Source organism: Amblyraja radiata, chromosome 10 (assembly GCF_010909765.2).
Source record: "Amblyraja radiata isolate CabotCenter1 chromosome 10, sAmbRad1.1.pri, whole genome shotgun sequence".
NCBI lineage: Eukaryota > Metazoa > Chordata > Chondrichthyes > Rajiformes > Rajidae > Amblyraja > Amblyraja radiata.
The window spans coordinates 18,592,039-18,604,766 of record NC_045965.1 but is presented as its reverse complement, the minus strand read 5'-3'; the positions used below and the strand labels follow the sequence as shown (position 1 = coordinate 18,604,766).

The 12,728-nt window shown below is 40.2% G+C and overlaps 1 protein-coding gene across 2 annotated transcripts in view; it reads right to left on the bottom strand.

Moving 5' to 3' along the window:
* LOC116977628 (phosphodiesterase 4D interacting protein) overlaps positions 1 to 12,728 on the bottom strand; it is a 375,033-nt gene that overhangs the window by 337,631 nt on the left and 24,674 nt on the right. For both annotated transcript variants that reach the window (XM_033028241.1, XM_033028242.1), the window contains exon 2: positions 2,133 to 2,182. In XM_033028241.1, the coding sequence (XP_032884132.1) occupies positions 2,133 to 2,182 (50 nt within the window). The remainder of the gene's footprint in view (positions 1 to 2,132; positions 2,183 to 12,728) is intronic.

The following is a 12,728-nucleotide window of genomic DNA, read 5'->3' as shown; positions in this document are numbered from 1 at the left end:
ACAAATTTAGAGGCTGCATCACAAAAAAATAAGGGCCTCCGGTGTGGAGGCCAACAATAGCTATTTGTTGCATCATAGCATGGTTCAGTAGCCCAAATGCCTAAGATGGAAGGAGGCTGTGAAAAGTGGTAGACATTGCCTAGCTCATCACCGGTAATGACCTCCCCACCATTGAAGGGAAGCACCTTAAGAAGTGCCTTAAGAAGGCAGCTAATATCAAAGATCCACAGCACACTAGCTATGCTCTCATTTTGCTACTACTATCAGTAAGAAGGTACACAAGTCCAAGAACTGCTACGTCCAGGTTCAATAACAGCTTCTTCCCATCAACAATCAGGCTTTAGAACCACACTTCACAACCTTAACCACAACGCTACCTCAGCAACAAACCACTATGGAATTTGCATAGATCATTCTACATACTTCACTATTATGATCTGGTAACTAATATAACTGATCATATATTGTATTATTATTCATTGTATTCTTATTTCTGGTGTGGTTGAATTAAGGTGTCTGTAAAGCTGCAGCAAGTAAGAATAACACTGTTTGTTCCAGGTACATATGACAGTTAAACACTCTTTCCTCTTGCTCCCCTTCAATTCACACGCCAGTCTGACTTGGAAACATATCACTGTTCCTTCATTGTCACTGAGTCTATCTTGCAACACTCTCTCCAAGATGACAAGTGAAGGAACTCCCACAGCACTGCACCAGCGTACTGCCATTTCTCAAATGTAATTACAAATAGGTAATAAATGCAGGATTGCCAGAAGCACTCAGATCCCATAAACCAAATTAAAAAAAAAAATTTGATCTTTTGGTCCTCCATGTAGTTTGGGATTTTCTGAACTTCCTCTAATGCACTCAAGTGAATGTCTGCTGCCAGCTGGAGCCGCAAAATGATGAGGCTGAAGAGAGCAGTCCTCGCCTCTGGATTCAGTTTCTTCTAGCTGAGTTTATGGGGTGCACAGAGGATCACAGTCAAGAATCTTCCAATGGGGCTTGCACTGACTCCCAAAAAACTGTTGGGGGTGGTGAATAGGTGATTGTAATATGAGTATTCCTCCATGACATTGGTGCTCTTGACCTTTCCAGTGATAGAGCTGTGCGACTTGTTGCGATTTATCCTGCATGTTGCACTACATCCTGCAATATATCCTGCATGCTATCCTGCATGCAATTGGGATACATCACAGCTTGATTTGCCAACTGCTCTGCCCAAGACTGCAGAAATTGCAGTTGCGGATGTAGCCCAGTCCATCACACAGACCGGCACCTCCATCTACACACATCACGCTGCCTTGGGAAAGCAGCTAAAGTAATCAATGGTTATTTGCACCCTGTCATTCCTTCATCTTCTCTCTCCTGTTGGACAGAAAGTTTGACAGCACATACCATCAGATTCAGGGACAGCTTCCTCTCCATTGTCATCAGACTGCTGAATGGACCTTTCTTCAGTTAAGAATGTAGTCTGATCTCCCAACACATTATTATCTGCATTTTGTCTGTAACTGTAACACAATAACACTGCACTCTGGTAATTTTTATTTTTGTACTACCTGTGTGTGACATGATTGTACTCATTATGTAAGCATGATTTGACTGAATGACATGCAAGCAGAAATGTTTCAAAGTATCCTGTACATGTGGAAAATGTAAACCAATACCAATATTGTATCCACTGCAACATACGAACGCACTATGAATGCAAATTAACATTTTGTTTCCTGAAATGAATTAATTTGATGTTTAATTTGCCATATTTGATGATATATTTAGTTTATCATCAGCTTTTCCTGAATTATGCTGAATCTTTGCACTGGATATAGATGCAAGCTACCAGCATTGTATTCAATTATATTTTAATGTAATGCTGATAACTTTCAAATGGACAATTTTAACTTTATATTGTTGCACAGAATAACAGGAGATAAAAATGTAGATTTACACCTTAGATAATTTTCTTTCCCACGCATCCAAATGATGAGGTTCCAAGCTCAGAACATTTAAAGGGATATTTAACCTCATGTGGTTGCACTATTGGCTGATTTTAGCAGTTCAAATGGGTAGTCAAAGAGCAGCATCTCATCAATGAAATCTTTCTTGGAACACAAGCAATATCTACTTACTTGTTACAGGACCTTTAGTAGGTACGTTGTTGTCTTCATTGGGGTAATTCCTGCAACATAAAGAAAGTATTAGTGGCCTTATCGTCCATTTCTTTAAGCAGGTGGCCTGGTTTTACTGAAAAGTACATGGACCAATTTATTTACTGAAACCAAAATGTAATTCTTTAACAATCCAATAATCTGTGTTAAATACACTTATAGTGCAGATACCAACTTTCTTCCTGCATTATATTATAACTAAGTTAAAAGTCATTGTAAAGTACTTGTGACTTTTTACAATGCTTGTAAGCTCTTTTTGTTCCAGGCACCAGGACACTGTATTGAAGATAGTATCTGCCTCAAAAATCAAAAGTGATTTCTCATGGTACATTCAATTTTCAAAGGAACATTTACACTTGTACAGAGTACAAAACCTATAGGACACATTATGAATGAATAATAAAACTCTTCTGGGACCACTCAATGGTAATGTCCATCGGGTGGCGCCATCGCAGTGGCTGCCTCGCCTGCAGCTCGTCAGACTTTTCGCCTTTTTTGTTATTTTTAGTGCATCTAAATGCATGTTTTAATGTTTCTTAGTATGTCTTATGTGGGGGAAGAGGGGGAAACCTACCTGAACGGAGATGCGTCTTTTCTCCATGTTGCATCTTTGCCCCCCTCGCGGCCTAAGAACTGAATTGGCGTGGCCTTTCTGACCAGAGACTGGCCCAGAGCTTCAGCAGCAGGCGCAGCACAGAATTACCATCGCGGAGCCTGGGATCCATGTCGAGGATCGCCAGTGTTGGAGCTCCAGAGTGTTGGACCTACTGACTTTAACATCGTGGAGCTGTGGTCTGCGGAGCTTCTAGCCGCAGGCGCGGCGCTGACTTTAACATCGCGGAGACTGTGATCTTTTGCCGAGGATCGCCAGTGTTGGAGCTCCGTCCAGCGGGGCCTGTGGACTTTAATATCGGAAGCCGCGGTCTCCGGTAAGAAGCCGATTCGGGAACTCCAAGCCGCAGAGTGTGTGTTCCGCTCTGTCCCGACGTCGGAGTTTCAATCATCCCGACGAGAGTGCCCGTACATCGGGCCGTCAATAGCGGCAACTACGGAGGGTTTATGGCCCCGACCACAGGACAAGGAGGAAGATTGACTGAATTTTATTGCCTTTATCACAGTGAGAAATGTTGATTCCACTGTGGTGGATGTTTATGTTAAATTCTATTGTGTATTGTACTCTTTTTATTCGTAAGGCTGTATGGTAACTCAAATTTCATTGTACCAATTGGTGCATGTGACAATAAATATGAACTTGAACTGTTATTCATCGTTTCCTGAACAACACAGCAAAATGTTTTCAATAATCATCAGTTAACTATCAGCCAACAAGAAGCTTTCACTTCCAAACTGCAATATGTATAATGGAGGACAACTGCACAATATGTTCAATATTTGGAATGAAAGTTTGGGGCAGTCTCTTACATGCTGCAGCCATTCACTATAAGCAATAACATAAAAAGGAATTTGATTTCACCTTAAAGATTGGTAGTTTACCTAAAAAAAAAATCCTTTGTTCAAAGTTCTGGTAACGTGTACAATCCTATTGTGGAGGAATCCAACTTGCAACAATGTTTGCTGTAATTTTAAATACAGCAATATTTTGGTTCATTTATACTTATAGAGCATGTGTATTGTGAATATATTAATGAGTCAAAAATTGGTCCACGCAGGAGTGATTATTTCAATTAGCAGATTGAAAAGATCGCTTAGAATTTCCTGGAAGCATTGAATGGCACATATTCATTGCTAATCTATCCATTAAGTGCTAATTCATTTTGAATGCATCAAGATTTTGCAGATGTTTCTTTCCTTCAAATGAACAAAACTGCAAAATCTGCACCAGAATTAACCTGGAATAAGAGCAGTAGGCAGATTCCCTTGCAAAACTGCTGCAAACTTGCCGGAAACAGTCACTCTGTGTCTGGCAAGATTTTTATTATAACTGTACCTCGCCCCACTTGTGCATGTGACAATAAACCAGACTCGACTTAGACTCTACAAGGTCAACATGAATGTGCAGTGGGGGAAATCATCAAACACACATCAGGAAATCCTATACTTTATTGAACTTGAGAATGGGAGCCTGCAGCTTTCCTGACACTTAAGGAATGAATGCTTACAGTTCCACATTTAGGTGCTGGTGTTTCTCAGGAAAATACAACCCATCAAGCTTTTAATAGTGTATTTTTTCACGAAAGATTTTTGCAGAGGGATAAAATATAATTAAGAGTAATTCCAACGCATGTTCTTTGATGAGTAGACAAGAAGGAGTGGACATCTAAAATGCAGTTGATTTGTGTGGATTTTAAAATAATATTCTACATAATTCTTACCAAAATTGAACCTCATACAGAAAATGCAGTAGTTCCTTGAATATAAAACGGACTTTGTGAAGGAAATAAGCAGAATTGTAAAAGGATGTTTTTCCAACTTGAGAGAGATAGACAGATATATTTTCCTAAGTATGGTGCCAGCTGTTTTATGATATACAGTAAAGATTCGATTTAACGCATACCTGATTAACGGATTTTTGCTATAGGACGGACCTGCCGACACCACACCAGCTCCCACCGCCTCCCCTCCGCTTACAGCCCCGGCTTCCAAAGTCACCCCCGGTTCGCAAGGTGCACCAGCTAACTATTTCACTGATACCTTATGAGAATAATTATAGTGTTATAGCATTAAGATAATTTTCTGGCCATTTCTGTTTTCTGTGCACTCATGAAGCAAATGCAAAATCTGAAAGCAACAACACAGTTCCAAATATCTATATTACTAAAAGTCTGATCTTGACCGCTTTTGGCCCACTGTGCTGCGATTTCCGAGAGAACGCCGCCACCAATGGCCGTCATTTTTAGCTACGTCGCTCAGAGCCCCCCTCCGCCTTCCGGGACCAGAGGATTTTTCCCATCGATGAAAAATCTGAGAGATATTAATGTTTTTATTAAATTCCCCATTCTCTCTGCTGCCCCCGCTGGCGGCAGGGGGAGGGACTATAAAACCCTGAAGTGTAGTGCCTCACTCAGTCTCTGCCAGACCCAGGAAGCGAGAGGGTCACGGCTCTCTGGGCTGCGAATAACACTGAACGCACGTCTACTCCACGGTGAGTCCCCTCGATGCGGGTCTAAAGTGGCTGCAGCCCAATTGTTTGCCTCGCCTTTTTTTAACAAGTTTGTGTTCACAAAATGAATTTTGGTTGTCAGGTGGCTGCAGCCCAATTGTTTGCCTCGCCTTTTTAACAAGTTTTTGTCTTCACAAAATTAATTTTGGTTGTCAGGTGGCTGCAGCCCAATTGTTTGCCTCGCCTTTTTAACAAGGTTGCGTTCATAAAATGAATTTTGGTTGTCAGGTGGCTGCAGCCCAATTGTTTGCCTCGCCTTTTTAACAAGTTAGTGTTCACAAAATGAATTTTGGTTGTCAGGTGGCTGCAGCCCAATTGTTTGCCTTGGCTTGGCTTTTAAAATCGTTGCAACAGTTGGATGCCAGCCCAAGAATCCATTCAGCCCACAATGTGTATACTAGCCCTCTGGAAACCAGTACCTTCGGCCCGCAACACCCATACTAGCGCAACAGACAGCCCCCCCACTGGCGAGCAATATTGGAATTGGTGGAGAGGTGGAATATTGCGTTGGTGACCAGCCCTCCCGTGTGATGCTGGGACCCAATGGGTCCCACTTAGTCTAGTAGTTAATAGTATCCTGAAGGCAATTAGTTCAAAAACCATAGCTTACCTTTCCGATAGTTTCCTTAAAAAGGTTCAATCTTGGGCTGCTTTTGGGAGAGGTTTGTTCTCTGTATTTGTCAGTTGCAAATTTTTGATAAGTTGTTCATCATTGTACTCTGCCGTCATGAATCATTTGTGTAGATGAGACCAAACAGATAATTCAGCCTTCTGGAATGAGGGCTTGCAAAATTCTGAGTAAAATTCACGTACAATTAAACACTGCAATGTATTTCCAAGTTATCAGAAAATACAAGCAATACTCGGTGGCTAAACAACTGTGGAGAGGGCAACCAAATTAATGAAGTCTCTCAGTGCACAGATACTGACTGATCAGCTGTGTAGTGTCAACATCCTTTGTTTTCCAAATTTCTGATGCCTATTATATCTCACTTCTACATTAGATTTATTTCTATTTCACAAAGTGATTAGGATCAGGATTGAAGATTTGTTACAAAAATAGTACTCAGAGCTTTTCATTGTATTCCAATGAATTATTCTGACAATAAGCCATTTTATGCAGAGCATAATATAATTTTGGCTAGTAATCTTTTGGTACTTAGTACACACCATGTCAGATTATGGAACTGGAGTGGCCTCAGACAAAGTGAAACTGAAAAAAAAAGTTTACGGAAAACATTAAAACTTAAGAATTTTCCACAAGATGATGTTTCAATCATACAAAGTAATTTTTCTTCGCTATAGTGGTCGTTTAATAGCAATTATAATTTACCATGCTGTAAATTTCACTTATACTTCCTGGCAAATTTAATGGTTGCATTTCTCAACTTCCTTTCTACAATGCGTTTCAATAACAAGGCACCCATACAGGGCAGATCTGGCTACAGCTACCTGATTTTATTCTTTAACCCTTCACAACTGGGCCTTTGCAACTTGATGTCCAATTTTCTCCATAACAAGAGCATATAATTAAGAAACCATAATTTCTTAATGATGATTTCTTAATTAAAGATCCAGTAGGGCTCCGTGGACCAAGCGCAAGTGTTCAGTGAAACAGTTGCCGTGTTCACGGTTGGTCGCACCAATTTCCAGGAAGCCACGTTGTGAAAACAGCAGATAATGTTAGAGTAACTGCACGTGAACCTCTGTCTTACCTGGAAGAACTGCTGGGGTCACTGGATGGAGGTGAGGGAAGAGGTATAGCTCAGATGTTATATCTCCTGCGGTTGCAAGGGAAAGTACCTAGGGAGAGGGTGACTTGTGCGGGGACCAAAGAGCTGCAGAAGACGGAAAGGGGTGGAGATAGGACAATATGACTGGTGGATAGACTGATGACTGGTGGATGGAGAAATCTGGTACAGGCTTACAAATGGAAAATCATGCTTAACAAAATTAATGGAGATTTTTCTGCATTAACTTGTATAAAATGTGTACAATACGTTGGTGAGACTACACTTGGAATATTGTGTCCAATTGTGGTCATCCTGATATAAAAAAAGATGCCATTAAGGTGGAATCAAGGGTCTGAATTATATGGAGAGGTTGGGCAGGCGAAGGCTTTGAAAGCATAGGAAACAAGACCCAGGGCTACGAAATCAAAAACTAGAGGGCATAGGGTGAAGGTGAGAGGGGAAAGATTTAAAAGGAATCTGAGAGGCAATATTTTCATGCAGGCATGTGTTTGGAACAAGCTGCCAGGCAAATACAATAATGACATTTAAAATACATTTGAATAGTACATTGATAGGAACGGTTTAAAGAGATACGGGTCAAATGGGAGTAGCTTAGATGGGCGTCTTGGTCAGCATTGGCAAGTTATGCCAAAGTGCCAGTTTCCATGCTGTATGACTATGACCATAATGACAAGGGAGAATCAGGAGATGTGATATATTATTTTTCAGAAAAGGAACACTTGGGTGCAGCAAGCAGTTAGGAAGATAGTTATAGACAGTGAAGATGGTTTACAAGAATTACAACCGCATCTTCGTCAGTTGGGCAAGTAGACTGAAGAATGGCTCATGGAGTTTAATCCAGATAAGTATGAGGTATTCCATTTTGAGAATTCACATTAGGGCAGGACCTACATAATGAATAGTAGGGCCATGGGGAATGTTGTAGAATGCAGAGATCTAGGCATATATAGTTCCCTGAAAATTGCATCACAGGTAGATAGGGTGGTGAAGAAGGCTTTTGGTATGTTGGTATTCATCAGTCAGGGAATTAAGTATGGGAGTTACAATGTCATGTTATGGTCATACAAGACGTTGGTGAGCTCCTGGCTTAAGAAAGATGCCATTCAGCTGGAAAGAATGCAGAGAAGATTTATGATATAATTATGACTTATTTATGTTGCAAGGACTCGAGGGCCCGAGCTATAGGGAGAGGTTGGGCAGGCCAGGACTTTATTCACTGGAGTGTAGGGGGCTGCGGGGTGATTGTATAGAGGTGTATAAATCATGAGGGGAATAGATAGGGTGAATGGTCAGTATTCTCAAGGTTGGGGAATCAAGAATTAGCGGACATAGTTTTAAGGTGAGTCAAGTAAGATTTTAAAAAACACAAGGGGCAACTTTTTCCACACAGAGGGAGGTGGATATATGGAATGAAGCAGCAGTTGAAGCTGGTAAATTAACAACATTTAAAATACATTTGTGCAGATACATGGATAGAAAAGGTTTAGAGAGATATGGACAAGGCAGACAAATGGCATTCGTTTAGATGAAGTATGTTGCTTGGCATGGATGAATTGGACTGAAGGGCCTGTTTCCATGCTGTATCATTCTAGGATTTGACTACAGGAGCATGGAGGATTTGCTGTAGCTGTGCAGGATGTTGGTGAGACCCTCACTGAGTTATGTATGCAGTACTGGTCTCCTTATCTGAGGAAAGCTGCTCCTGCTCAGGCCAGAGTGCAACAAAAAATATTTGACTGATTCCAAGGTTGACATACTTGGAGAGGTTAGATGAATTCGCTCTATATTCACCAGAGTTTAGAGGAATGTCATGGGAGCTCATAGGAACCTACTAAGTTCTAAGATGACTAGAGAGAATAGATACATGAGTACGTTCCTGATAGTTGGCCTTAGGATATGGGGCACAATGCTTAAAAACAAATCATGAGAAATCTTTTCTCCCCGAGGTTGTTATACCTGTTAAAATATCTATTCAAAAGGTAATGGAAGCCAAGTCATTAAATATATTTATAAAAAGGTAGATATTATTTCTAAAACTAAATAAATCAGGTGAAATAGGAACAAAGTTTGAACAGGGCATTGATCTGCCATGATCAAATGGAGCACGCCTGAAAGGTCAAATCATAATCATAATTTATTAGCCAAGTATGTTTTGCAACATACAAGGAATTTGATTTGCCATACAGTCATACCAATAAAAAGCTACAGAACACACAAAATACATTTTACCTTGAACATACACCAGAGTGACTCCTCCACATTCCTCACTGTGAAGGAGGCGAAAAAAAGTTCAATCTCCTCCAAAAAGTTCAAATGGCTCCTATTTTATATGTATTTTTGTTTCTTTCAATTATCTTTATGAAGTAGAATACTTACTGGGAACCCGAGGACATTTATCAATCACGTTAGGAGACTAATGGACTGAAATAACTTGGGGTTGAGTCCTGGTTTGTTTGAATTGAACCATTCTTGTACACCATGGTGAAGCTGGTCACCAGCAATAACCATCACTGATAAACAAAATTCCTTCCATAATACTGTATGATGCTCCTACCAGACATCTCTTTGTTCACTTAGATCCTGAATTCCCTCCAATTGTTCTGCACCATAAATGGCTTGTACATATACCAAGCTTGTAGAACTGCCTGCAGTGAGATTACCCACACAATACACCAAATTCAGGATCCTACAATCTCTTTTATTAATCTATTAATCCTAGGATATGCCTCGGTATTCCAAGAACCTTCTACCTTACACAATGTCAAAGTAGCTTCCACACAAATGCACATCTCTATTTTATTACTGTTTCAGAGAATCATTGTGTTACCAGATAAACCTTGCACAACTTGAATTTCCAAAATACGTTACAAAATCTGAAGCTTTTCATTAAAGGCACACATCCATGAAATTACTATAATTCACCTAGCAATATATAAACATGCGTCATTTCTTCTTTGGTCTATATGGTAGATTATCACATATTACCTGCATCATATGAGCCCTTGAGTTTAGTCCCTATTTCCTCTCTCAAAAGCAACTGCAACCAGAATGTAAAGACGACATTCCTTCATAAAAGAGAAATTGTTGCAACTCAAAGCTGCTCTGATGGCATATTGTAAAGAAACAATGGTTTGTAAGAATGGACTGATCCTATGATTTCCTTGGATATCCGCCCCCACGAGTCTTGGGCAGATGGGGCTCGTCAGCCTGGGAAGGCAGTCCATCTAGGAGAGGGAAAACTCTGATTTAAAACCTCCACTGCCTTGTGGCTATATCCAGTCATGGAAAAGGCTCCAGGAGTAAACCTCAAGAAAATCTGGAGTCGAAGCCCCTAAGGCAGTTCGTCGTTGTCTACAACCTCGTTCTGACAGCTCCTGCGACGGCGCTGGTACCAAACTGTAACGGCCCTGCTGTTCCTTTGCATCGATCAGCGATGTGGACAGGGGGGGACGTGCTGCATGGGCAACAGCCTGTCCTCCATATGACATCGCCCAGGCTTGCATCTCACCAGGATGCATCACCCATGGTCAGTCATGACCGAGGGGGGCCTACTATAAAATACTAAATATTTACAAGCTTAAAGAAGCCCTTTGAAGCATATATATTTGAAGAATTGCTTTGATTCAGCTTGTCTGTGTTTGGTCCAACTGGTCTTGGGGTCAGGTGGGTGGCCAGCATGCATCATCACTTATTAATTACTGCCACGTTTAAAATCGGAAAAAAAGCAACGGGGTTAGTCAGAGAGGATCACGCAGTGGAAATCTGCCTGGCCTCTGGCTAGAAACTAAACTATAATCTCCTCTCTGATAATAATAATCCACAATTAATAATGTCACCTTTGAAGAAATATTTATGGTGTACTTTTGTAAGAAAGCAGGACACTGAATCTGGAATTTTATCATCCAACGGGCTAGTAGAAGGCATGTAGGCATGAAACAGCCCAGCAAATGTGTCAAATTATAAAATACTGGGACATGCTGCGCAGTCACACACTGAGCTAAACATTTTAATTAATTTGAAGTTTTTCAGGATCCCCTAATTACTCCAGACATGACTTCTTACCACGTATAATGTACACGTCAGTGAATCCTCTAATGTTGCAACCAGAATTTAATTAAAGTATTCCATCAACTGCATATATTCTGCATTATATCTTACCACACTGAATCGCAACAATTTTTTTGTAGAGCATTTGTGATTTAGTTACAAAAAGGCTATTATTCTACTTCTCTGTGCTCATAATCCTATTTAGAATTTCTACCCCTGTAATATTTTTATTAATGCTTGTCAAAAGATAGAATTTAAAACATTGGGAATGTCACATTAGCCCATGATATTCAGTATAGTATAATTGTACCCACAATTTTCATGTTTCACTTCATTACAAATCCAAGAATGTCTGAGGTTTCTCAGCTACTAAACACAGAAATACTCAGAGAAAAGGAAACACACAGAAAACAATGTTGGCAAACATCAATGATCTCATTTTTGCAGTAACGTTGAATGTCTCCAATTTTATTGCTGACCATTACAGAATTGTAAGTCATTTTTTAATAATATTTAAATGACAGGCTATAAACTTGATTTTCAATGCAATAATTAAAGTAATAGAAATTATAATTGGAGATGTTTATAAGGTTAGCAAAATGTGAAATTTCAGTACTGGTTAGGCAGTATTGAAACAAGGCAGTATAGAATGAGCAGAAACTAATGCTTTAAGAGGTTTTACATGCTTTAAAAAAAGGTGCCCTTTGAATTCCAAAGAATCTTCCAAAGTAGGAAAGGTGCCCTTTGCTCCCCAGTTCTGTTCCCAGTGAACGGGCAGCGACTTCCAAAACTGAGGTTCCTTAAACTTTGCTCATTGTGGACAAATACCTTAACTCACAGAACAATATTAAATACAGCGTGCCAAGTGTGAAATTACCTCCTTGGATCTTCACTGCTGAGAATTTACTCGATTTTGTCTCAGTTTTCTGGTTTCTGTAGTTGTGCACCAATCTCTCTACACAGTTTAGTCTACTCTGTTCCAGAATTCGGTCCCCACCAAGATGGTTGCACAAACATTTTTTTGGCAACAGTAAATTATTTCAATCCTGTTGTGTAACTTCTTATTGCACAAATGTGATTTAGCCACAATCCCTTCAAAATTAGATTTTAATTTATTACTATCCTGTTTATAAATTGCAACAGCAATGGGGATGGGGATGGGGTTGGGGAGACCTTGGCTTTGTGATGCCTGACGAATCTGCTGGAATTCTTTGAGGAAGTAAATATCAGGGCAGACAAGTTACTAACTCACTCCAATGCCAACCCACCAATGAAAAATGTGCGTGATCTCCCAACTTGCCCTTTTTGAAGTGAACAAGTAGTTTCTTAATTTAGGTGCAGCAAGTTAGATACACGGTGGTATTTCACTGGTTGAGGTGTTTGGAATCTGGGATCACAATCTCAAAATAACAAATAAGCCATTTGGGAATGTGTGGAGGAATATCTTTTCACTTAGAGGGTGAATCTTTGGAATTCTCTACCTAGGAGGCTCAATGATTGAGTTCCTTTGGATATTAAGGGAATCAAGATCATGAGGATAATTCAGGAAAATTGTGCTGAAGTAAAATAAAGTAATCAGCTATGACCTTGATGACTGGTGCGGTGGGCTCAAAGGGCCAACTTGCTTGCTTCTGC